This window comes from Manacus candei, unplaced genomic scaffold, assembly GCF_025592945.1.
Source record: "Manacus candei isolate 608988 ecotype Guabito, Panama unplaced genomic scaffold, ASM2559294v1 h1tg000016l, whole genome shotgun sequence".
Classification (NCBI taxonomy): domain Eukaryota; kingdom Metazoa; phylum Chordata; class Aves; order Passeriformes; family Pipridae; genus Manacus; species Manacus candei.
The window spans coordinates 6,910,944-6,935,219 of NW_026138064.1; the positions used below are offsets into that span (position 1 = coordinate 6,910,944).

Below are 24,276 nucleotides of genomic sequence, written 5' to 3' on the forward strand. Positions count from 1 at the left end.
TACACATATATACATGTAAAATAAACCATAAAAGTTTAGACAATTGATTGCTAGCCAAAAAAAATAAGACCAAAGCAGAAACTCAAGCAGAACATGCTTTAGTTGTTGTTTTGTTAGTAAGAATAATATGAAATTATCCTCTCTTTCCCAACATACAAATTCAGAGACAGGCTTTCTTTATGTAAAGACATTTTTTATTAAATAACTCTAAAGGTCTCAGTCATGATTTTGTTTTTCACAAGCTGTGTTGAATTTATTTCATAAACATCCATATAGCTTGTGAGAGATACACTAAAAGTATCTTTGGACGTTATAATATCATTGAGTGGCCTATTCTTGTAATCAGTTGTCCAAAGTCCTCTCACCACTAAGTGGATCTCTGTGAATTTTGCTTTAAGAGGTCTGGACTCTCACTTTGAAAAGTCTTGCCACTTTTTACTGGTACTTTTTCTTCATATTCTGTGTTAGCTGATTCGTTTTTATTGACAATGACGATGTAGTCTGTTTGTCATTAGCATCTTCTTTTTTTTTCTTTTTATTTCCTTGCTTCTGTTTGTTTGTTTGTTTCAGCATGATTACCTCTCCAAGGTATCCACAAAACTTGCTCTACTCCTCATCTCCTCCCACTGACCCGCTTCTGTGACGCCTAAGCAAAAATCTAGCCAAGTCAAAAGTAACTTGAGCTGTCATACACAGAGATTAGTATTTTTTTTCCTCGCCTCCGTATGTTTGTTTTTTCAGGCAATAAAACTCTTTGAGGCAAGGGCTAATATCACTGTCTTCATGACTGTCTTCATTTTGTGATATTTTGCGTGATATGAAAGCCTACCCGAATTAGTGGTTTTATATGTATATCCTTAGGAAGTTGCCTGTATGCTCCACACCATTGTGCTTGGCATATGCAATAGTTCAATAATAATAAATATTGTTTTCATTTGTGAAATTTTCATGGAATAATCGGTAGTGATACTGTTATTATTATGGCAGAAGATGGTTTTCTCTTTGCCATCTAACTTCAACATGAAAACCTGAAGTAGTTTCTAAAAAAAAAATATGCAGCACTTGCAGCTGAAAAAAGAAGTCATGTTCATGTTGTCCAACTTGTAACCTTGTGACAGCAGCAATTTTAAACCTCAGTCTAGAATTTCAGATGGTCTTCTAAATCTGTCCAAGCCCAGGCAGGTATGTGATGTTACCAGGAAGACTAAAGGTAGTTACATTCCCCAAGGGGACTGTGCTGAGGCTGCATTGCTGACATTTCATGCCTTTTAAGGAACATTTGCTTGGTCTTCTCTCTCCCAGGCTGCAGTAAAAGCTGTTGTGGCATCAACACGTCTTGGCAGCGCCAGCAGTCACAGTGCACACGACAGCAACAAGCCCAGCCACAACCCATCTCCCGTCCTCAGTGGCAAACCTGAAAAGAAACCCACTCAGGAAGCAGAAGCAGCTCCAGAGGAAATGTCCTAGGTCGATATGCTTCCTCATGTCAATGGAGGTCTGTCATTTCACACACCAGCTAATTTGTCATTCAGCAAGGAGATTCGTAAGCTTGACCTCTCTGGTTCTGCTTTGGGGTGCCAAATACTCTGGCTGGTGATCCTACCTTCAATGCATGTGACTGCTTATGAAAATAGTAAACTGTTCCATAAGGCATGTCATGGAAACAGTGTAATTTGCAGTAATACCGGCAGGTGAAAATATGGGGATGAATAACTACCTACCATAATCTGTATGCTTCATATACATCTATCTAGATGGCATTTGAAACAAAATGTTGTTTCATTTAATTTTATGGAAGTAGTTGTCTTATATGTGTTGTGAGTTTCTTTGGACTGTTTCTTTCCAGATCCATAGTCCTTGAGCAGACAAAATGGAAGGAAATACCAAACCAATGCTTTTAAAACTGATGTATGAAATAATGCTTTTTATCTGTAAAATTGAAAAAGTATTTGGGGATTTACGTGCAAAAAAACCATTCCACTACTTCTGGGAAGAAATTGAAATGTTAGTTCCACTGGGAGTGAAAATGTACATTGCTCAAGCTTGCATTGAGAATGCCTTATTCAGATTTTTCCTGTTTATATACAATATTTTAATAATAACCAAAATTACTCAGATTTCTGCCATTTAATTCTGTAGTAAAGTGTTAGTGAAACAAAATGATAGACTAAACAAGGATTAGAGTAAATGCAAATTTTTGACACCATATTTATTAATTTCTAAACTGTGCAGCTAGGAGACTTTTTATAGGGCCTGAGGGAGTAATCTGCAATGTAATAGGTTGTAAATGCTTAAAGGAAGCTATTCTATAGCTTACTGATTTTACTTTGGGAAAATACTCTTATACAAGGTCTAGGAGCAAGTAGTATAATCTAGTTGTTTCCTGGGTAGTTTAACCTCAGGAGTAACCAGTTTCTATTTGTCAACATAAACAGTCCATATTTTCCTTACAAAGGACCCTCCTCCGTGTAAAGTGATCCACCAGCACAGATCTTGCATCCACCCAGAGCTCCTGTGTCTTATGTTATAAGCTATGTGCATTGATCAGCTTGCAAGAGTAGGGTCGGGCTCTTGAGCTGTCTTGATGCTTTTGTTGAATGTCATTGAAAGGAACTGAAAAATTAACATGCATCAGGATGTCTGACCATTTATACTTGTTATCAGTTTGACAGCATGTGACTGTCATAAGGTTATGTTACAGAAACAGCAAAAAGAACCTGATGTACAACAATATCATTTGTGCTCGTTAAACTTTTTAATACTGATATTACCTAACATCCTCATACACTCAACATTCCTCCTTTGCTTTTGTTGGTTTTATGTTGATGTTAGGCCTTGAACAGCTTGTTTTGAAAAAATATATCAGCTACTGAAAAACGAATACTTCAATAAAACATTCAGAAGGTGTATTTCCTGATTAGATTAAAAGGTAATACAATGTTATTCAGATGGTAGGTTTTATAAATAAAATGTGCTCTAGATTAATAAATAAAGGAAGATTAAAGAAACTGTCTTTACTAGGTGAGAATGCATGCTAATGAATGTATTGTACTTGAAATTTTTTATCCACTTCTTAGAACTCTTTGAAGTTGTACAAAAAGGTTTGCTAACTAAGTAAGGTTGTAATTTAAAGTACATGTATCCATCCTTTTTTCAAGTGCACACTTTGAGGTCAGCTGAGTCAGCTGATGGGCTCATGGCAGCTATGTAAGGCCAACAAGACACTTTTTCAGATTTTTCCCCATGCAGTAAGACTAATCACTCTGGAGAAGATGATAGGTACCTCCACCTGTCTCACTTTTCACTGTCTTAATTCCTGTGAGGTGACTGCAGGACAAATGCATTTCCACCCACTTTCCTCATCCCTCTGGTACTGTGGTGAAGCCATCAAAGTTTGGTCACTAGGGAGGTTTGATGGGAGACACTGGATTTCTGTAACATTTCCTGCTTCATTTGGTATAGTTGCATCTAATCTGCAGGAGTGGAGCTTGCTGAGCAGTCATTGTGCATCTATGAGAGCAGAAATATCTTCATCTGATGGTTTGTTAAGTTGAAAAGTAGTCCCAACTGATTCTTAAAGTTACTGTTTTGCTAAATCTACCATATCATGTAGTAACTGTGAACTGATACCATAGAACAGGAGACCTCTCTGTGATAGCATGATCTCAGAGGCAGCTCTGAGGCAGTGCATAAAGGCTCTGGGGCTTCGGTTGTTTTTACTTCATTTTCTTTTGTTGTGCTCAATATGAAACAGGGAGGATGCCTGTGCTGAATGGATTACCAGTTTGTGACTCAGTAAAGGAGTGTGCCTGGATGATGTTTGACAGCACCACACATGTGCAGGAGGAGGACCAGGGTGTATGCATGCAGTGCAAGAGAGGAGTTTTACCTGCATTGATTTTGTCTGAAAAACCACCTCCCAGCAGCAACTGCCGTAATTCAGACTGGGGAGTGCAACACCAGTGTCTTATTGTGGCAGAAAAATATGAACACACTTGAAAACTAGTGGAGATGGACCAGTTTCATATCTGTGGTTATAAATTAGGTAGAAAGTCACTGATGCTCTTTTCTGTTGAAATCCTAAGCTTTAATTTTTAAAAATATTTAACATATTAACCAACTCCTTTAAATACCAAAAGGGAAATCTTAGCATCTTTTTGAAGTATTTGAATTGAGCAAAACTTCTTTTAATCACAGATTGTAGCACTGGCCAATTAAAGTCTAATATGTGAGAGCTTGGCTGAGGATCTGATGGCTGTTAAATAGCCAACAAAGTCCTGCCTCTGTGGCACAAGATTTTCACAAGTTCAGAAAGATTCATCCCAAAATAGAACAGAGCTCCCATGATTTTGAACACTCTTGCTTGCAACTTTGTGGATGACACAGTAGATCACACTGCATGAGCCTGGTGCTGGTTTGTTAGCTTAAGTTCATAGTTTACATTGTGCAAGTATGCTATAAAGAGACAGGCATGCTATAGTCAAACTTCTGAATACAAAAGAACATTAAGGCAAAAGTTTTTGATAGAGCATGTAGTTCAGAAGAAGGGTACTAAGGACTCTGTCCCCAGACGCGAGCAGGCTATCAGTCACATAGAGTGATAAAAACTGCCCAGCATTCCCTTTTCCTTAGTGAATAATGCAAAGAGTTCTGAGGCAGCCAGGCTCAATACTTGCTAAATAAAGCATCTTCTCCTACAACTCATACTGTAAGCACAGACACAACTAGCAGCCACAGGGGGATGAGGAAAACATCAAATTTTCTTCAGCTCAGCAGCAGGGAAAGGGACGATGGTGCTTGGAGTTGTTAGTGTCCAGCTTAGCAGAAGAATGGCACTATCTGCTAAGCAGCAAATGCAGCAGGACCCTGAAAGATAAAGACTCATTTCCATGTAACAAAGTCCCTCAGCTCCTGCACACCTCCTGAGGCACGTTGATATGCAGAGCACTGCAGTGCAGCTCTCTGGGGTTTCAGGAGTGGCATATGAAGTTGAAGGGTAGAGGACTCCCACCAGATCTTTGCAAGGTGTCTTGCACATTGCCTGCTTACAGAATGACAGGCACAAGTCTCAGCACAGTGCCTTGACCCCAGCCTTGTGCAGGGGCTGGCTGTTCCTCCTGATGAAGAACTCAGTTTTGTGATGCTGAATATGCCTTGTTGCTGCTGAGGTTATGAGTGCATAGCTCATGTAGGCATGGCATTCATGTAACAAAAAATATCAGGCTGACCAAGCAAGATGCAGAGTTAGACCTAGAGCACAGCAACAGGGATACATGCAAGTCCTGGATACAAAAGGTGAGCAAGGAGATAGGGAAGAACATCCTTAAAGTTGCTTTATAAAACAATAATAACTCAAAGAATATCCTTTCTTCCCTTTTTGAATAATTCCAGGTAGAACATAAAACCACAATAGTGAGAGCTTATTCTGCTTTTGTATAAAGAATCTAACTTCTCTGATAATCCCCTGCACAATACCATGTTTCATTAAACCAAAAACATCAGCTGTGTTGCAAAATAAGAAAAAAACAATAAGGAATGAAAAGGAAGAAAATAGGAATAATATATTTACCTATAGGAATAAAATATTTACCTCTGCACAGAGCTCCTGGCGCAGGGTCAGCAGAGGGCTATGAAGATGATGAGAGGACAGAAGCATCTCACTTATAAAAAAAAGCTGAGGGAGCTGGGCCTGCTCAGCCTTAAGAACAGACAGTTGAGAGGGGACTTCATCAATGTATACAAGTATCTGAAGGGAGGGTGTCAAGAAGATGGATCCAGACTCTTCTCGTTGGTGCCAAGCAACAGGACAAGAGACAATAGGCAGAAACTGATGCACGAGAAAATCCTGAATATGAGAACTTTACTGTGTGGGTGACTGAGCACTGGAAGAGATTGCCCAGAGGGTGTAGAGTCTCCCTTCCTCGAGATACTTCAGAACCATATGGGTGCAATCCTGTGCAACGTGCTTTAGGAAACCTGGCCTAAGCAGGGAGGTTGGACTAGATGGCGACACCAGTGGTCACTTCCAATCTCACCCATTCTGTGATTCTTTGATTCTGTGATCTTACTTTCAGAACATGTATAAGCGTTTACTGGCAATACTCTAGATTCTCCACATAAGCAAAATTTTGCTTTGTATCTGAGAGGTAAAACTTCTGGCCAGAGTACTTCACCGAAGATTGCTGGTGGATTAGTGAAGAGCATCCTTTGGAGTGTGAGTCCTCTAAACAATATAAGGATAGAACAATCTGCATACATATTACCAAAAGTCCAGCAAACACTCACAAGTAAAACCTGCATTACATCCTCTTCTACCCTCCAGAGTGGAACAGAGAACATGAATGAACTTAATCATTATTGGAAGATTTTCAAATATTGTGGGAATAGGCATAGTACAGAAGCTGAAATACAATAGAATAGTCAAAGTGGCCCAATTCTGAACTTAGCAGATTAAAATATGAATATGTACCTGCACACACAAATATATAAATTCGTTAAAAGAGAGGCAGAGATTGCTGAACAATCTGTAAGAGCCATGTCTGTATTAACAGTTGCAGTACCTTTTAAGCCATCTTTTGTCCTTTACCAGCATTAGTCAGCCGGAACTGAAACTATAATGATTAAAATCTTGTATACATGAATCACTGCTGGATGAAATTCAGAGTAAAGGATATCAGAGTATGAAAGATAATGGCACAGAGTTTTTCTGAGCTCTGGCTTCCTCCAAGGCACAGTTGGGAAAAAGATTACTTCAGTGTCCTTGTCCTTCTGCATGATCAGGACTTGGGTTAAAGTGGGGCAACAACACAAGCACAACATTTTGTAATGGGTTGCCCTAAACTGCACCAGAGGCTCCTGACCAGTAACGATCCATCCACAGCATGTGTGGCAGAACTGACAATCTGGCCCTTAATTTGTTATCAGGAAGACGTTTACTGGCCAAGGTATATTAAAAAGCATGTGTTTGCCCCTGTGAAGTAGCACAGAGCTTCTCCCATAGGTACTTCTTTCTGTCCACCTGAGAAATTGCAGCATTCCAGAGTGCTGTACACAAAGAGCAAAGCTTAAAAGAAAGGGATCTTATTTTTTCCATTAGAAACTCTGGCTTCAAGAAGAAGTGTTAACATGCATTCATGGCCAAATGGCTTCTTGTTATTCTTCCCTTTTTTGCTTCCTGTTTTTTTTTCTGTCCCTGGCTGACAGAAATAGCTCAGTGATGTGCAACAAATGCCAGACAGAAACAGAAAATAATTTGGCTTCTTGGATTAGTTTCCCAATAGAAAAGGAAGGCACCTGGGCTGCTGTAGAAGCTGCTAGTATTTGGAGTGAGGGATTCAGAGCAAAGTGACACAAGAATAACACTATGCCATGTTCTGCTCCTCAGCACCAGGAAGCTCCTTTGTCAACAGCACCTTTTTCCTTCTGTAGAAAAGACTTTTAGGTCAATCAAAAGAAATACATCAGGTTTAGGAACTCTGAAAAATATCATGTGTGCTATGACCAGTGATCTTAATATCATTTATTTAATACCAATTGATATATTTAGGATCATATTTTATGCAGCATTGCCATTTACAGTGTTGGCAGAAGAAACTGCAAAGTCAGTTCAGAACACTTGGTCCCTTTTCTTGCCTGAACTGTAAATAATGATCTGCTTTGTAACACAAAACTGTGTGGAGCTAATCATTGCACACACAGGGGAAGTCTATCAAAGAGAAAAAAGACTGTAATTCTTATCCCTGTGTTGTGTGAATTTGGGATGGCTCTTCTAATAGAAATTACTATGTCAAATGACTTGAAGCAGTTATTCTGGTAAACCCAAAAGCTGAGGGCAAGCCACTGGGTGTGATTTACAGCTGCAAATGACATGTGATCTGTCTTAGAGACAATATGCTCTGGTAGGCACTGAGTCATATCTATTCATCCACAGGACTGTGCATAGGTGTTTGCATCCTCATATCAGTCCTCAGATCCCCAAGTATGACAGCGTTACTTACAAATGCTAACTTTACATGAAGGAGCACAATGTCATAAATCCCTAAGTAACACTGAACAGTGAATGCCTACAACAAAAATGGCAGAAAACTTTGCTACAGAACACACCAAAGAGAGCTCCTTCTTAGCTTTGTGTCAACAAGGAACAAAGTGAAAAATGTCTCTAAGTGTTTCTTCTGAGGTCTCAGGTTCCTTGATTTCTGTTATTTTTCAGACTTCCCCACCAAACATGTATATGAAAGTATTGCAAATGTATTCAGTGGCAGCCTCCTCTAGATGGATAAACCTCACAACTGACTCGACTTTTCATTTGTCAGATATCAAAGTTTTATTGTTTGTACTATTAATATGGCACCCAGTCTCTTCCTCAGTTTATCATGGGGCCTGAAATAATCTTTTATGGAGAAGTTTGTCAAGAAACATTTCACGAAACCACGCAAATGGACTGTATTTAGGAAAAAAATATCTTTGAAGGATTTCCCAACTCCCTGCTGCAGCAGTGTACTCCCTGAGAAATATTTTCCTTGGGAATGACAGTGATCCATGGGACCCTGCAAAGCATCCAAGTTGGTGCCACCAACAACTTACTGCCCTCTTGTGTAGTGGTAGTGCCTTATTTGCTCTGCTCAAGTCTTTACCATCTTGGCTGCAGGGAAACAGTAATTACAAATGACGAGATTTTTAATGAAAGTAATCCGAAACAAGAACATTTGAAACAACTGGCTACTGAGACCTAACCCAAGCTGTGGTTTTGTGCTGTTATGCACAACAGAAACCACTTCCGTGTTCATGCCGCATCCTCCTGAGATGTCATGCTAATGCTTCTGATTAAAGCAGAAATTTTATTTAGTGTTCCATAAGGAAACCTTATTTTGGGCTTTGGTTGGAAGTTTTTTTGTTATTTCTTTTTTTTCAGAATATACAGTCTTGAAAGGCCTATGCTCGTGAGAATATTACCTCTGAAATGATTAGGTGCTCAGGGAGAAGGAAAGATGGAGAGGTGGAGGATGAACCCTAGTCATAGAACCATAGAATCATTCAAGTTGGAAAAGACCTGTAAAATCGAGTCAACTGTTAACCCAGCACTGCCAAGTCTACCACTGATAGGATGGTCTTGCAAAACAGCAATGGTGTCTGGTCCAGCCTATGAGGGAGTGGGAGGAGGGGAAGAATCATTGTGGGGAGGAGTTTGTTAGTCTCAAGGAGCTAAACCACCATGCCCTTGCAAGCCCATGAAGTACTGAACAGAGATTGGCTGGCTGCTCCACACCCACAGTAAGGAGCTCATCAGCTTAAGCTGGTTTTAACCTGAAGAAATGTGATACACTAAGGGCTTGTGTCTGGCTTGGCCTTTCAAGTGGCTCCTCACTGGATGAGGACCAGACTGTAAATGGGGAATTTTGTGATTCTGTTAATTCAAGAATAGTATATGCTGCATGGTTAGGATATGTGCTGATTCTTCCAAGACAAACAGACAAATGGTGCTATTGACTAGTAACACAAAGTATTTTATAAGCCTGTTACAGAAGCTCATTGATCTCAGAGCAATGGTGGCTGGATTCTTATTAATAACAATGAAAAATATGTTATATATATATGTATATATATATTAGACTTTCTCAAATTAGCTCCATGTCCTGTGTACCTGTGTCCTTCTTTTACTGCTTAGTTGTGTAAGAAATCCTGTACTGTCAATGCTGCTTGCTTCTATTAGCAATGTTAGCAACTAGATAGAAGTTTATGGACTGCTTTTTCAACTGTACACTTTTACTTCTGACTAAAAGCCTGTTTATGTAGTAACTTTTCTGATACTGTACAAATGAACCAGAGAGAATTTTGAACCGGAAAAGAAAAATTGACTGTTTTGTTATTTCAGTGTATTGTGCGTGGGACCAATGTACCTGCCTGTGTGCTTGCATGGGAATGCTGATAAAGACACGAGAATATACTTTGATGCTGGGACATCAGTTTTCAGTAAGTGGTTTGCATGACCGATCTGATGCTAAATAAACTAGTAAATCTAGAAATGCTTACGTCTATTATTTGCTGACAGCTAATGCTCAGCGTAAGTAAGGAACAACAGTCATCATTCCAGAGAGATGTGATTCATGGGTGTTACCAGTTTATATTGCAAAGCCTAGAACAGTTTCCAACTTGGCATAGCATTTCCCCTGTTCCTCTTCCCTCAAAAACTTAGCAGTTGAGTAACAAACTAAATATGTTATTAGTGGTGGAGTACTGAACTAGAGGGCTGCCCAGGTTGCCCCTGTGCTCTGGAGAGGGTTATGTGAGATAGAAGCTTGTGTCACATTTTGCTAAAGACTTGATGAAGATGCCACCACTTCCTTCTGCACTCTATCAAATTGTTCTGCTACTCTTTTAACTGAGAAGTATTTTATAAAGTTCTGGTCTTTTTGTTGCAGTTAACAGTTTGTCTATCATGGTGATTATGAAATCAAAGTTGTTAAAATGGTCCCTCGTTCAGCATCCCCATCTCTCAGCAGAACAAACCAAGTCCTTCCCCAGAGGGCATGTGCTCTTTCACTGCTCTTCTTGCTTGCATATGGATTTTCTACCTGTAGATGACTACTCTCTTTCTTGAACTATGTTGCCAAAAGCTATGTAGCCCAAAGCTGCATGTGGTACCTGAGTGGAGGCCTTTGCATGACTGAGGTGTTAAAAGGATTATTTTTTGTTTTTCTGTGCTGTTCCCACACCTGTCATTCAGCACCCTCAGTGGTGTTCCCTCTTGCTCAGTTTGCAAGAATGGAAGCTTGGCCAGTTAGTCACTGTCCTGTACTGGTGCAGCTTGTTATTCCTGCCACCTACAACTCCTTAGTCTTGCAAACTGCTTGAATGCAAAGTCTCCACATATCCGATTGTGGGAGAGGATTTTTCAAAATTTCAAAGAAATAAATCATGCTAAACTCCACAGAACATTTTGCATGGTAACAGTCTTCCAAAAAAAGGTCTGGTTTGGCACTTCCAGAGATGTAGCTGAATCTTTTCCCAAACTAAGGCAAGGCATAGATTCTTACTACAGTTTCATGAAATCATCTTTTTCATACCTCCACAGAAGAATGGGAAAGGGGAGTGGAAAGTCCAAGGGAGGGAAGAGGGCATGTATCAAGGTGATTTTCAGCCCCCCCTGGAGCTCAAGGTGTTTTTGCTTTGGACTGACCTCTTAAAAGTAGCACATCAAACAGCTCTGCAGAAGCTCATGATACAGCATAACATTATTCTAGTTTTACAGAGAGCTTAAGACAAACAAGAACATGGGAAGTAAGAAAGAACTAACAAGTCAGGGGAACTTCTCATAAGTTAGGATAGGTGGGCAGTTAAACAAAATCATGCTGCTCCATAACTAACAAATTTCTGCATTTCTGTTGATGCCCAGTGCAGTCTTCTTTAGAAAGCTCCAGGGTTTTGCAGTTATGTCCTTCTGAGCAGTTCAAACACCTATTACCTTCAACACATTGTACATACTGTGGAAGCTTTATGTCTGAAATACCCAGATGATTTTAGGGAATGATTCAGTATTTGTACACACACTGTGAATTCTCTATACTTTTATTTGTTATACTTCTGCTCCAGCACAGGCATGCTGTGATTTCCTTCCTTCTTCCTCCAAATTGTGAGGCATATGGTACCCAAATAACATGGATACTCATGTTTGCTGCTGCTCAAATCCCTTTGAGCAGTGCCCTGCATCCCCAGTGTACCTTGGAGCTAGAATCAGTAACACACTGGCTGTAGTCCTGATTTGAGCCCAAATGAAAAGCAGCACTCAGACTGACACACTGAGAGAGTCAGGGAATCTTAGCGTAGTAGTTTGCTCTCTAGGGTCATAACCTGCCTCAGAGAGGGGTCTGTGCTGGCAGGCAGGTCAGCAAGGCCCAGGTACAGAGCTCAGGAAGTGCTTTTTGTCACACATTCTAGGGCACGGGCAAACTGGTCCACAGAAGGCTTGAGCAAGGTGACTTTCTGATAACACTTTGGGCAGTAAATGATCTTCTAACAGTTCCACCTATGACGCCTGTATCACAGAAACATTTTCAGGGATTATTAGGTCATCATAGTGACTTTACATACTGAAAGAAACATGTTAAAGAACATTACTTTGGAGAAGATTTTTCTGGATAATCTGTTGGGATGTGAGGCTCCTTAACCCAGATATGACATTTCTTATTGTGTGGGTCAGCTGTGAAACATGTACAGGTATCTCCTGTCAGGTGCTGTTATGATCTGTGTCTGATTTCCCCCTACTAATGACACAATCCTGAGGAAAGTCAACCCCATGATAATCAGTCCCTGTACTTTAAAACTAAATCACCACCACAGCTCAATGAGGACTGGAAAAGGCAGAATGTATTCCAAAGTTTAAACTGTGCTCTAGGACTTTGGTTAATATTTAGCATAGATTTAATCTCTTCCATTGTCATATTATCTTTCACCAGAAAATGGGTCTAAACATCACTATTTTTTTTTAGTAATTCTAACTAGTGACTTTAATCATTTTCCAAAGATCTGAAGTGGTCTCTGTACCTATTCCTACTCTACTTTGCAGAAGGTGACATGATACAAGCCATACAAGAGCCTGCCATATCTCAGAGGTCACAGTTCCTTTTCTCATCTCTTTCCATTGAAGTCAAATGCTACAGAACTCTACTGCTTTTATGCCAATTTAGTAAGAGAAACAAGAAAAGGTTCTACATAAAATACAGAGATTTTCTTCCTTTGTTTCTGTAGGTGCTAATTAAACACATGTCAATACACATGTTCCATGTTTTATAAAACCTAATCTATATGCCTCCTTCAAGGTGCTACATGCTCACGTTTTTAAGATTAACTTCATTTTGATGTTAATGATAAACCATTTCTTAAACATACTAAAAGGTAAGTAATACTAAGCCAAATAAAGTTCTTCCACAGCAATCATGCAGTCATCATAAAAAATACCCTCTGTATATATATTTTTAGAATTGAAGCATTGAGAAAATTCTATTTGTACAGTTTTCAAGAGATTTCAATCTAGAAGAAGTCTGAGTTGGGCATCTTCCTTGGCCTAAATCAAGTTTCTAAGTAAAAACAGGCTTTATGGCTTTGAAATTTAAGGAGACAAGTTGATATCATTAGAGATCACCAAAACTACATTATCAGATATAACTCCCTAAAAAGTCACTGAATGGTACATCTGGTTTCACAAGAATTGAAAAAGCTACATGACGAGTCTGTTGGAATCCAGTACTTGAATTTATTCTGCAGCTGCATTTAAAGTAGAAATACAATCACTTATGTGCTGAACACAGTAAGTTAAACACACTGTTAAAATAGACTGACATTGACGTTCTGCAGATAGGCACAGCTCACCTAGTTTCACTGGAATTAGGGCTACTTTTACAGCAGTGAACCTCTTAAGCTGAATCAACAGCTCATACCATCAAAACCATTCTGGTTACTCATGATTAGTGGAGGAATTATATGATCCCTTTGTGTTTTATAAATTGAATCTGAAAAATCCGGAATAATGAACTGCCCAGAGACTTTTGATTTTTGAGCAGCAAAGGTATTTATTGACAGCGCTGGGAGCAAGCCAGCTATTGCTGGAAAAAACTTGCTCAAAGGCTTCACACAGAATCAGCAGGTTTTATACAATTTTCAAATATGATTAAATGTATATTCAAGTGATTACAACATCTATCTATACATATTAATAACAGGCAGAGTATAGGTGGAGCTCAGGCGGGGCTTAGGGCAGTGCTTCTTTTGGCCTTCAATTTTGGTGGTAGTTCCGATCTTCCTCCCATGGGTCTGGGGGCTATTCTCATCTTTCTCAGCTTGACCTCTCTTCTTTTCCAATGTTCTCGACCTGCTCACTGAAGCTTGGAAAAAGCCTTGGCTTCCAGCCTGTTTCTTCTATTCAAATGTCTACCTTATCCTACTGCATCTTAATTTATTACCTCTAGGCCTATTACATGTTCTTTTACCATTCTCTTAAGTTTTGGTCCAGTAAGTAGAACAGAACAAGCACAGATTGTTTTGGATGTTAGTAGCTTGTTAGCAGGCCCAAATTTCTTAGTTAACTCTTTTGGGCCTGGCCTCCTGTTTCAAAATACACTGTATTTCACATACATGAATTCATCATATTTGTGATCAGGGCCTGTGCAGATAGTATCTATCCGAAGTTGTGGTCCACTTCCCAGCAAGCTGTGGTAGAGTTCCTTGGACTGCCCCCAAATTGTACTTAGCCCAGTCTCTACCTTCTGCATATGTAAAATAAGGAGCACACCTACAGGCAAGGTTTAATGCTGGAGGTTTTAGAGGAGGAACAGAAGTCAAACAAGAAAATTGTCTTATCTTTAGTCACTTCTCCCATACACACACAAAGCACCTAGTAAAGTGCCAAAGAGTAAAGCATCATATTGCTCAAATCCCTAAAAAAGTTAAGATTTCTTTAAAAAGTATTAGCCATATAAAAATAATTTTGACGTGTCTATATACATGTCATTTCCCTTAAAAAAACAGGTCTCTGCTATTCTTGGCCACCTTATTCAGAAGTTGCTTCTGGATAACTATATTCCAGGTTAATTGAAACGCTCTAAAACTCAAGAGACAGAAATCTATACTAAAGAATTTACTTTGTCTCCCACTTCTTCTGCATAAGCAAAACATGGGTTCCTGCACTTTGTCCTTTCAAACTACCTTCCTGTTTTAACTGCCTTGGCTCCACCTAGATTGTCACTAACTTAGGAAGAAAAGAATGCCAGGGTGGGAAAAGGCTCTGATTTTGTGGCTTGCAGTTCTGATGTACTCTTGTTAAAGAAAACCTGTGCTTCAAGATCTAGCACTCCTCTCCACCTGTAGCTATACAAAACAAATTTAAGTTTTGGTTTCAAAGAAATACAACAGACTATGAAATTAGACATCTTTCTTCTAGTTCTGTATTATTCTGTAGCTGAACTGAAATTTTTATTAAAAACATCAACACACTTAAAATACACTGGCAATTTTCTTTTATTTAAGCTCAAGTTCTTCTTTCTTTAGCTGCTCTGTGCTTCACCAGCCTGTCTTTACTGAAAGCATAAAAAGACATTTCACTGAATACTAAATAAGGATAGATATTCTAGAAGTGTTAGAGCCCCTAAAATGGGTGTTTGGAACAGGGGCCTTTTAAAATTTTCTGCAGTGCCTAGACCTCATTTACACCAAGGAGTGTAAAGGGAACTACAGAATAAACAAAACCCAACAGGGAGTTAACATTTTCTGCCTATGAAGACACCAAAGGCTGCTTGATGCATTGTTTTTAACGGTCTTTAAAACATGAAGCACGTTGGAAAAGCTCTCACTGTTTTCTACCTCTTTTTGCCTGAGCAATGAGAAAGAAAAGTCCTCACTGTTCAGAGTTCAGCTACAGTGGCCAGTGTCAAAAAAGCCAGTGTTGTAGGGGAAAAATTTTCATCTGAATTTTTTTTCTCTTAGAGTTCATTACCAGTCCTTGGATTATGTGCATACAACTGGCTCCAAAATATCAGGGCTTCAAGGTACCTTCCCTAACTACTACACAGTTAAACTCACTCCTGTGAGCACTGGTGAAGCACAGGGATAATTAAAATCTCACCTGAGCACGACACATACCAACATTAAAAGCCTAATCTTGGGTTTTAAAGAGATTTCAGGTTCCTAGCAGCACAGAGTAATCTTTTGAGTGCCCCTCCTACATACCTGTCAGAATGACTAGGTTGCTGAATATCCTGAAAAATTTGGACCTTAAGAAAGGGCCCTCCACCCTTTAGCACATCTGAGCAATTCTGCAGCTTGAGCTTTGGCCTTCAGTTGCTCACATTTAAAGATGTTAATTTCATTTATTGCAAAGAGTAATCTAGGGGTAATACCACAGAACACTCCACAGCACCAGCCTGCTGTCAGTCTGTGCTGGCTACAGCAAGGCCCATATATCAAAAAAATGACTGGCTCTTTCTGTTGCTTAAAAAATTCTGAAAAAAACCAGGTTTTTCAGTTATGGAAGAAACACACACACACACAGCCCCAAAACCAAACACACACACACACACACACACACGAACAATTGCATGCAAATTTAAGTAAAAAATTCTTTAGAAGTGCAGGGTATCACTGAAGATCCACTGAAAGTTTGCTATTTTGACAACTGTGTGATTAAAAGCCCACAAAAAAACTATGGAAAGACAACTGATGACTTAAATGAGCTTTGGATCAGCTGTAAGGGCATTTCTTTATCTATGCACTCAGACTATTATACACAACAGTAAGTTACAGTTACAACATCAATGCCAACAATGAACACTTATTTTTGCTAACAAGTGCAAAGAGCTTTCTTATGAATAGTATCATTTAACAACTTAGCTATATAATATTCTTACAATAAATCAAATCAAATTAAAAAAATACAGATGCAGCTGTACAAACTAAACAAATTGAAAATGTTAATATCTATATCTATCTATATATATAACAAAATTACATCTTCAATAAGATACTGCCGGTACAGCAACCTGCACCAGCAAAATCCTGAGCACTTGGCCACCTATGCTGTTGGATAGAGCTGAGTTCATGCTGCATTTTTCAAGAGCACACACTCATCTTGTGTTTTCTACCGAGGAAGCCAGGGGTTTATGGATTCAGGATATTTCTCACACAGCTGCAGAGTGCTGAGCAGCAGAAAGAATCTTGCATTGGGAATGTATGCTAAGGATCACCTCAAAAACTAAATAATAATAAACTGATTGCAAGGAATGCACGGGCTTTTAAGTCACTGTTTGTCTACGATTTGAGTGCCTTTTTGAGGTCAGAGTAGAAATTGGCCAAGGTACTGGACATAGCAGTGTCTACTGCAGATTGTGGCAGCATCCCCCGCAGTTCAGTCTGAATGTAGCCTGTCAAAAGGCTGTGGCTGGGACAATCCTTGAGGGGGACGCAGAACCAGCCACAAGGGTGATTGAATCCACGCACAAAGTTAGGCCTCACCTCCTCGTAGTCGAGGCTTATACCTATCAAAGAAAATAAACAAACAAACAAACAGATAAATTAATTTAACACAAATAAAAAAATACAGGTGCAGTAAATCTGAAATATACAAGCTGCTTCTTCTTCAGGAATGTAGTAGAAGGGACAGACACATTTCAAGTTTCTGGGTACTTTCATGAATGAAAGTTGCTCTTCATCCAAACTCCACAACAGAGCACGGAGACCATGATGAGCAAAAATTTAGATATTAAAAAGACCTTCCTCCCATTTACTAGAAGCCAGTTGCTGCTCCTCCCAGTTTGCTCTGAGTCGGAGGACTCAACTTGTCTCTCCCACTCCTATCTCACAGTTGACATAAGTGAAACCTGGCACACAAGCAAGCCAGTAACTTGTACGCTCCTTTAAGTATGTAAAACATTAAAATACCTTTGAAATTGTTAAAATACCTTGAATTTATTTGTTGGAGACAATCTTACACCATTTTTGGAATGTTTACTGCAGAACAAAACTGCATTTGAACCAAATCCTAAGCCAAGCAGCTGTTGAAAAATAAGAATTAAGCAGAGGTAGGAGGTGGCTTACCACATGTTAGAAGCCCATCTGCATAGTTTGTGGTGTAAGAGAAATCAACAAACTCCCTTGGTGCTATGATGTTCCAGAGCTGGCCAGCAGTTGTATAGCGCATCACACAGCAGTTCTGGTTGAGTGACAGAATAAAGAGAGTGAGAAAACAAAAATATAATGAATACAGGGGAATTTATGCTTGTAGGCAGCTAGCATTTCTCACAAAGGTCACAGCCTCTGTCAACTATGCTGTGCAAACAAACTCAGTGAAGTCTGAATGGCTGTGCCATTTTCAATCTAAATACTGGAAGTTGTGAGACTTTTAGTCTACAGCCAAGAGCAGAAAATGTCTGGCACCATAAGGGTTTAAAGATCTAAAACTAGAGAACTGTGCCATGCCTGGGAATTGAAAGTCATTTGGCTCTTATGTCACTATTACTTAGGAAGTCTGAAAGGACCGTGAACACATTGAAAGAGGACTCTCTTGCTACTAAGATGCTCCAGTCAAATACTTTTAATTTACCAAGTGAAAAATAAAATGGAATGTGAACAATTCTTCAAAACAGGCTTTCTTACAAGATACTAGAATTTGCATAGATTTTAGGGAATAATTAGCAAAAATACCTTGTCATATAAATCTTCCTAAAGAAACAGAGCAAAAGACAATCCACGTTCAAGCCAGATATCCAGAGGGGGTTTGAAGTGATACTGAATGTCTGCAGTAACGAAAGAAATGCTACCAGCTCTTCTGTAATCAACTTCAAACCTACCTTCCTTTATTTAGTCCTGACTCTCAGTTTGAACTGTTTTGTATCTCAGCATAAAGCCACACTACACAGGTCAGCCTTTCAGAAAGAGGAAGAGGATGCAGCTTCCATAAGTGTGATTATGATTGTTTGTGGATGGAAGAAAGTTGCAAGAAAAGGCTTTGGCATATACAATATCACACTGTAGCTCTTCATCTGTGAATTTTATCAGAGTTCCCAGGTCCAAGAGAACTGTGATTGACTATTTTTAGCATTGATGGAAAGATGAACGTCAAGCTTCAGATTGGGACTGTGCTGCCAGAAAGCCTCATCTGAGGTCACACACAGCATGTATGCACAATGCCTCATGCAGAATGAAAAATGTTACTATTTGTAGGAATTACTCCTCTGCTGTACTGTTAAATTCACATATTCATCTATACACATCTCCTTTAAGAATCTAGACAAGTCTTCACCTCTTCAAATGTTTCCAAGATGTCCATTGAAGTCATTAAGCTGTCCCAGTCTAGCCTGTAAGGTCCAGGGCGAATATGATCCACTATTCTGTTAGCAACATCTTCCACCACTCCTTGAGCTTTGTAGCTAGAGAAATATATGTTTACATTTAACAGTGAGAAATTTTTTATATCCTATTAATTTGCAGCAGTAAAATTACATGTTAGTGTACCTGGAGGTACAGACAGTGGACAACTGAATCAGAAAAACAGCACAGAAGAAGACCTATGGGTGCATCTATTCTTCTCTGCAATACATGTTATTCTGAGAAACCTTGTCTTTTTTTCTGCAAATATTTTTAAATGGCAAAATCCTTCCTTAGATAAAAATTAATCTGTTTATTTCTCTAATAACTTGTTATTCTGCTCCTCTTGTTGGGCTGGCAAGGGAATTCACCAGGGACAAGTAAAACTAAAAAGGAAAAAATAAGATCAGTAATACAACGGGAACAATATTTGTCATAAAGAAGAAGTAATAGCAGTAAAAGCAAGCTAATGAGAAACTATATTATGCTTTAGCGGCATATAAAAGTATCAAATAAAATAATTTGGTACAGACATTACAGAACATCCATTTGTTATCAGTTCTTTCTAGAATTTTTGTTTACTCGAGTTACTGGGCCTCCAGTTCCTGAAGGTGAAAAATCCACCAGGACCATTATTTTCAAAATACTTTGTGTTAACTAAGATGTTCTTATTTACTGCAGATAACTAGTCAAACACTACCTTTTCACATGACTTTTTGTTTCTTCAGAGTAGCATTTTCTAGTAACTGTTTCTCTAAACAGTCTGTAGCCTAAACCTAACCAAGAGAACCCAGAGACAGAAACTCACACAGGAAGGGCATTTGTGTCACACCTCTTTCCACAACTAAACACTTGATATTTTACTCTATTGCAGGCAGGTCATCATTTCTGGGCAGATGCTGTTGCCCACTTCAGCCAGTGGGAGTTTTTTGATGTGTTCCACAGATTTCACTGTCTGTTGTATAAATACCATGCAGTAATAAAGTATCAAAGTGTAACACTGCAAAGAAATAATTTAGGTACAACAGATAATCCATTTAGCTTCTACTCTGGAGAATCTCTGTAGCTGAGGGCTGTAGAATTCACAATCTTAGTTTTTAAATTCTATAAAGTGCACCTGTGGAACCTTAAAAAATCATCTGCTCTACAGGCAAACTTACAGGTATCCACTGAATTCTTCTGATGGTTTACGCCACACAGTTGCATCTTTCTGAAAGAAAATATAAGATATGATGTTAATTGTCACTTATATATAATTATTAGATGTTCAGAAAATGCTTCAATTTTCCTGATGAAAAGCAACCAATTTTACCACTAACTATGGTTCACCCCAAAGTCTCATTGACTGGGGCACCTGGGAGATGTTTCAGATATCTCTTGTAATATTCTATTCTTTAAAAAAAAGTCAGACAATTGCCTTCCTCAGTGTAAAATGCTAAAAATCTGCATAGAAATAGGGCTTGGTCGGCCAAGCCAGTTTGCTATGAAGACACACAGAATGACGGAACCACATTACCAGGCAAAGCCTTACAGTTAAAAGCAACTGGAAAGCCATTATCTGGATGCTACTTGGACAGGAAGACCACACAACTTCTGGTTGCACTCCTGCAACATATGACCAAACAGATGTGTGCAGGAGGTGCTGACAGTGGCAGAAGGGGAAGCTTAAGATACCCTTCTATGCTAAATGCCTCACTAAAAGTCTCTTGCAAGCAGTAGTCTATTTATTTTAAAGATACACAAGGAAAATAACGAAACTAGCATCTTCTGATTTTTGCCTAACTATTAAATGAAGCCTCTGTACAACATCTCTGAATTTTGGTGTTAAAGACAGTACCATGTGGCACTGCTTTATTTGGAGTCATGATTGTATAAGCACAAAGAACTAAATGTCCTAAAGAAGAGCACTGTTAAGTACTTCATCCAGAACTATTTAAGATATTCTGGAGCAAAACACATCTCCCTGGTTATTGGTAAAGCTCTGAATGTCTTTTACAGGCACAGTACCAAACTGAAAAGAAGGGAGGGAAGAAAGAGAGGAGAAAGGGAGGGAGGAAGAGACAGAGAGAAGGAGGCAAAAAGAAAGTCAAACTAGAAATTTTACAGGGGTAAAATCTGGGGAGTAATATGATTTGAAACACTGAGATGCAGGTTACTTCCTACAGGAATACAATAGTAAATGACATAACAACACTGGAATACAACAGCCTTAATACTTAGTAGAGCAGAAGAGGTATAGGTGTATTGGAAGACTGAAAGGCTTGGATGCTCTGTTCCTCCCTTTCAAGACAGTGAATTTGTTGATTTTGCAAATAATCAAGCTATATTTGGACCACTTGACTCTATCCTATCAATGTCTGCTCATGAAGGAAAAAAAATAAATGTAAGTCCCACTCAAAACAAGGTAACCAAAGGGCAAAGATAGAAATTTACCACATTAGTCTACCACGTTGATACACTGAGATACCCAAATACATTTCTACCTTCTATGCAGGACAGGACTAACAACTTCACGTAGCCTAGAACTGATGCACCAGCAGAGTCTATTTAGCTTGTTGAAGCAGGACTCATAAAAATCCAGGCAGCTCAAAAGAAGAGTATGGCAAACTGCTTGGAGAAAGCAGGAACTACATTCCCTTTCATTTTAGGAAACTTAGCATAATGTAGGGGCTCTGAAGGCAACAAAAATGTGAAGCAATATGAGAAAAAGAATTGAGAATTACCTCACTTCTTAAGAGGAAGGTATTTGGAAACTGAAGTCTGATGGATGGGTTCAAGCACTGTTGAGAAAAACGTTCAAGAGGCTGGCATATCCTATCTACAGGCTGTGGCTGGTTTGTTGGAAGTACACCTGAGCCTCTTGCAGCACTACCAATGCTATTTCACATTTTGCTTTAAATCAAGCCTATAATCCTACCCAGGCAGGGTCCTTCTGTGCGACACTTCCCTGAAAATGGGTAGAAGGAATGACAAGAGTATGTCTGCAACCATAAAAACACACTCAGCCTGAGAGCAGCAATTCTCCATTGTTCAGTCATTTTCTATCGGCCTTTACAATGTAAGTTTCTGTTCAGGTAGTTGCGGAATAAGCAAGTTTCTGAATGCTTTAGTTAAAGTAGTGGAAACGTAAGTAGCCAGTTTTTGGATAAGAGATGCTGAACAAAGACGCTCTATAATCAGCTGTAAATACGCTGTTCAACAGACAAGTTCAAGTAAAGTTCAAGCTCCAGACGACCACCAGAGACCTCCAGAAGACCACCGGAAGACCCCCTAGTAACCAATATGGGGCCGAAGAACTTCTTAGGATTAACATACGTATGAACTTTATAAGAAAGGGAGTGAACATGTAAGACATTTGCTGAATATGTAAAATTTTAAGTAAATATTAGCACGCTGAGCCGAGAAGGGGACACACATATGATTAGAGGAGCGATCCTCCTGTGTGTCCAGCGCTGAAAATGAAAGCATGCCTGACCACTAATGCTCACAAACTGCGTCCTGGAGGTAACAAGCCATCTAGAGATGCTCTATCCTAGAAGGGAGGTTTCACAGCCCCTGTCTCACCAAAAGTCCCGCAGGAACTGGACAAGATTTTCACACACAATAGGCTCTTTCCGCCGTAAGAGTGATCCACAACAGCTTCCCCGGGATCACGGACCAGGAAAACTGCCCAGGGTGAGCACTCACGGTTTTCTTGGCCACCCTCCACTCTCCGTCCGCAATGCCGTGGTAGCGCACAAGCGTGTTCCGCAGCCTCGTGGCCAGGGGGGACGGATTCGGCAGCGGATCCATCTGCTTCCCTCCAAAGATGCCCAGTTACACACACGCCAGGAACAAGGCAGCGGGATCAGGGATGCCGACACCAGCACGGGGCATCCGAGCCCGCGCGCTCCAAGCAAAGGACGCAGAAACCACCGCCGCGCATCTCCCCGCTTGTCAGGGGCACCGGCGGAGAGCCAGCGTGAGGAACCGGAGCTCTGGACCCTTTCCGGGGGGCCCTGGGGAAGGCGGCCCGGGCGCGCTCCCGCCGCGCGCTCCCAGCCCCGCGCGCTCCCGCGGCCGCGCCCCGCCCTGCCGCGCGATGATGGACAGCCAATCAGAGCTCGGTCGGAGCCCCGCGCGACCAATGGCGGCGCGGTCCGCCCGTCGTGCGCGCGTGCAGGGCCTCCGTCATCCCCGTACCCCCCCCGCGTGCGTCACGCGACCTCCCGACGTGTCGCGGCCGCGTCGTCACAGGTCGGGATTGGAGGTGGAGCGAGTGGAGTGATGGAGCGGCGGGGACACGCCTGGCCCCGGGATGGGCGTGGGGACGCTCACTGCCGTCCTGGTAGCGCCGAGCTGCACTCCGTCATCTGCGGTGACAACGCGGTACGGCCCCAGCCAGGGCTGCGCTGCTCGTGTGTGCCTGTCGCTGTCGATCCGTACTGGTGTCCCCGGGTGTTCGAAAGATAAATTACTTGTCGGTAGAATCACCTTGTGTAGTGGAAATTAAGCACCACTCAGTCGCCCGCTCAAACCTCCATCTCCCAACCCCACCCACTCCCCCAGTCCCGATGGAATGGGGAGGAGAATCAAAATAGAAGTTTTAGTTTGAGATAAGAACAGTTTGGATAATCGAAAATGAAGTAAAAATGCAGTAATAATGGTAAATGAAAGTATTATAAGGGAAAAAAACAAGTGATGTACAATACTATCGTTCACCACCCACTGACCAATGCCAGACACCTCTTCCCAATGCAGATTGGCCCCTTCCAGTCAACTTACCCCAGTTTATACACTGGACATGATGCCCCCCTGTAATCCAGGAGGAAACAGCAACATGCTGAGCCACTTGGGTCCTTGCAAGTCTATGGGACCAGATGGGCTCCATCCTAGGGTGATAAAGAGCTTGCCAAGCCGCTCTCCATCATTCACCAACAGTTCTGGCTCACTAGGGAGGTCCCAAATGATTGAAAGTTGGTGAATGTCACACCGATCCACAAAAAGGGCTGCAAAAAGGACCCAGGCAACTACAGGCCTATCAGCCTGACCTCAATCCCTGGTAAGGTTATGGAGCAGATAATCCTAAGTGCAATCACACAACACCTACAGGATGGACAAGGGATCAGACCCAGCCAGCACAGGTTTAGGAAGGGCAGGTCCTGTCTGACCAACCTGGTCTCCAAGTGACCCTCCTGCTGGATGAGGGGAAGGCTGTGGATGTGGTCTACCTGGACTTCAGCTAAGCTTTTGACACCATCTCCCACAATATACTCCTGAAAAAACTGCAGCCTACAGCTTGGACAGGGGCACTCTGTGCTGTATTGAGAACTGGCTGATGGCCCAGAGAGTGGTGGTGAACGGTGCTGCATCCAGTTGGCAGCTGGTCACTAGTGGTGTCCCCTAGGAACCAGTGTTGGGCCCAGTCCTGTTTAATATCTTTACCGA

At 40.7% G+C, this 24,276-nt stretch overlaps 2 protein-coding genes across 3 annotated transcripts in view; one reads left to right on the forward strand and one right to left on the reverse strand.

Moving 5' to 3' along the window:
• Positions 1–10,022, forward strand: part of CAMK4 (calcium/calmodulin dependent protein kinase IV) — a 150,702-nt gene extending 140,680 nt beyond the window's left edge. Inside the window, exons 11-12 of one of the 2 annotated variants that reach the window (XM_051782674.1) lie at positions 1,303–1,495; positions 8,912–10,022. In XM_051782674.1, coding sequence (XP_051638634.1) covers positions 1,303–1,467 — 165 coding nt within the window. In that variant the 3' untranslated portion in view covers positions 1,468–1,495; positions 8,912–10,022. Of the gene's footprint in view, positions 1–1,302 lie in introns of both variants that reach the window. The other variant, XM_051782673.1, reaches the window with a different exon arrangement.
• Positions 10,023–13,539: 3,517 nt separating this feature from the next.
• Positions 13,540–22,897, reverse strand: STARD4 (StAR related lipid transfer domain containing 4). The gene is made up of 5 exons (XM_051782700.1): positions 22,537–22,897; positions 20,010–20,059; positions 18,785–18,911; positions 17,581–17,695; positions 13,540–17,021 (listed from the first exon to the last, which is right to left on the reverse strand). Exons 1-5 carry the CDS (start codon positions 22,639–22,641, stop codon positions 16,795–16,797), a joined length of 624 nt encoding a protein of 207 aa, XP_051638660.1. The 5' UTR covers positions 22,642–22,897; the 3' UTR covers positions 13,540–16,794.
• Between the last annotated feature and the right edge of the window lie 1,379 nt (positions 22,898–24,276).

Bases quoted from the DNA above. Each gene is read 5' to 3' on its own strand.
- STARD4 (XM_051782700.1), bottom strand. From the start codon at position 22,641: ATGGATCCGCTGCCGAATCCGTCCCCCCTGGCCACGAGGCTGCGGAAC. The intron at 17,696-18,784 runs GTGAAGACTTGT...TCACTCAACCAG, and splicing joins TCTTGGAAACATTTGAAGAG to AACTGCTGTGTGATGCGCTA. The intron at 17,022-17,580 runs GTAAGCCACCTC...TTTCTTTGATAG, and splicing joins AGATGGGCTTCTAACATGTG to GTATAAGCCTCGACTACGAG.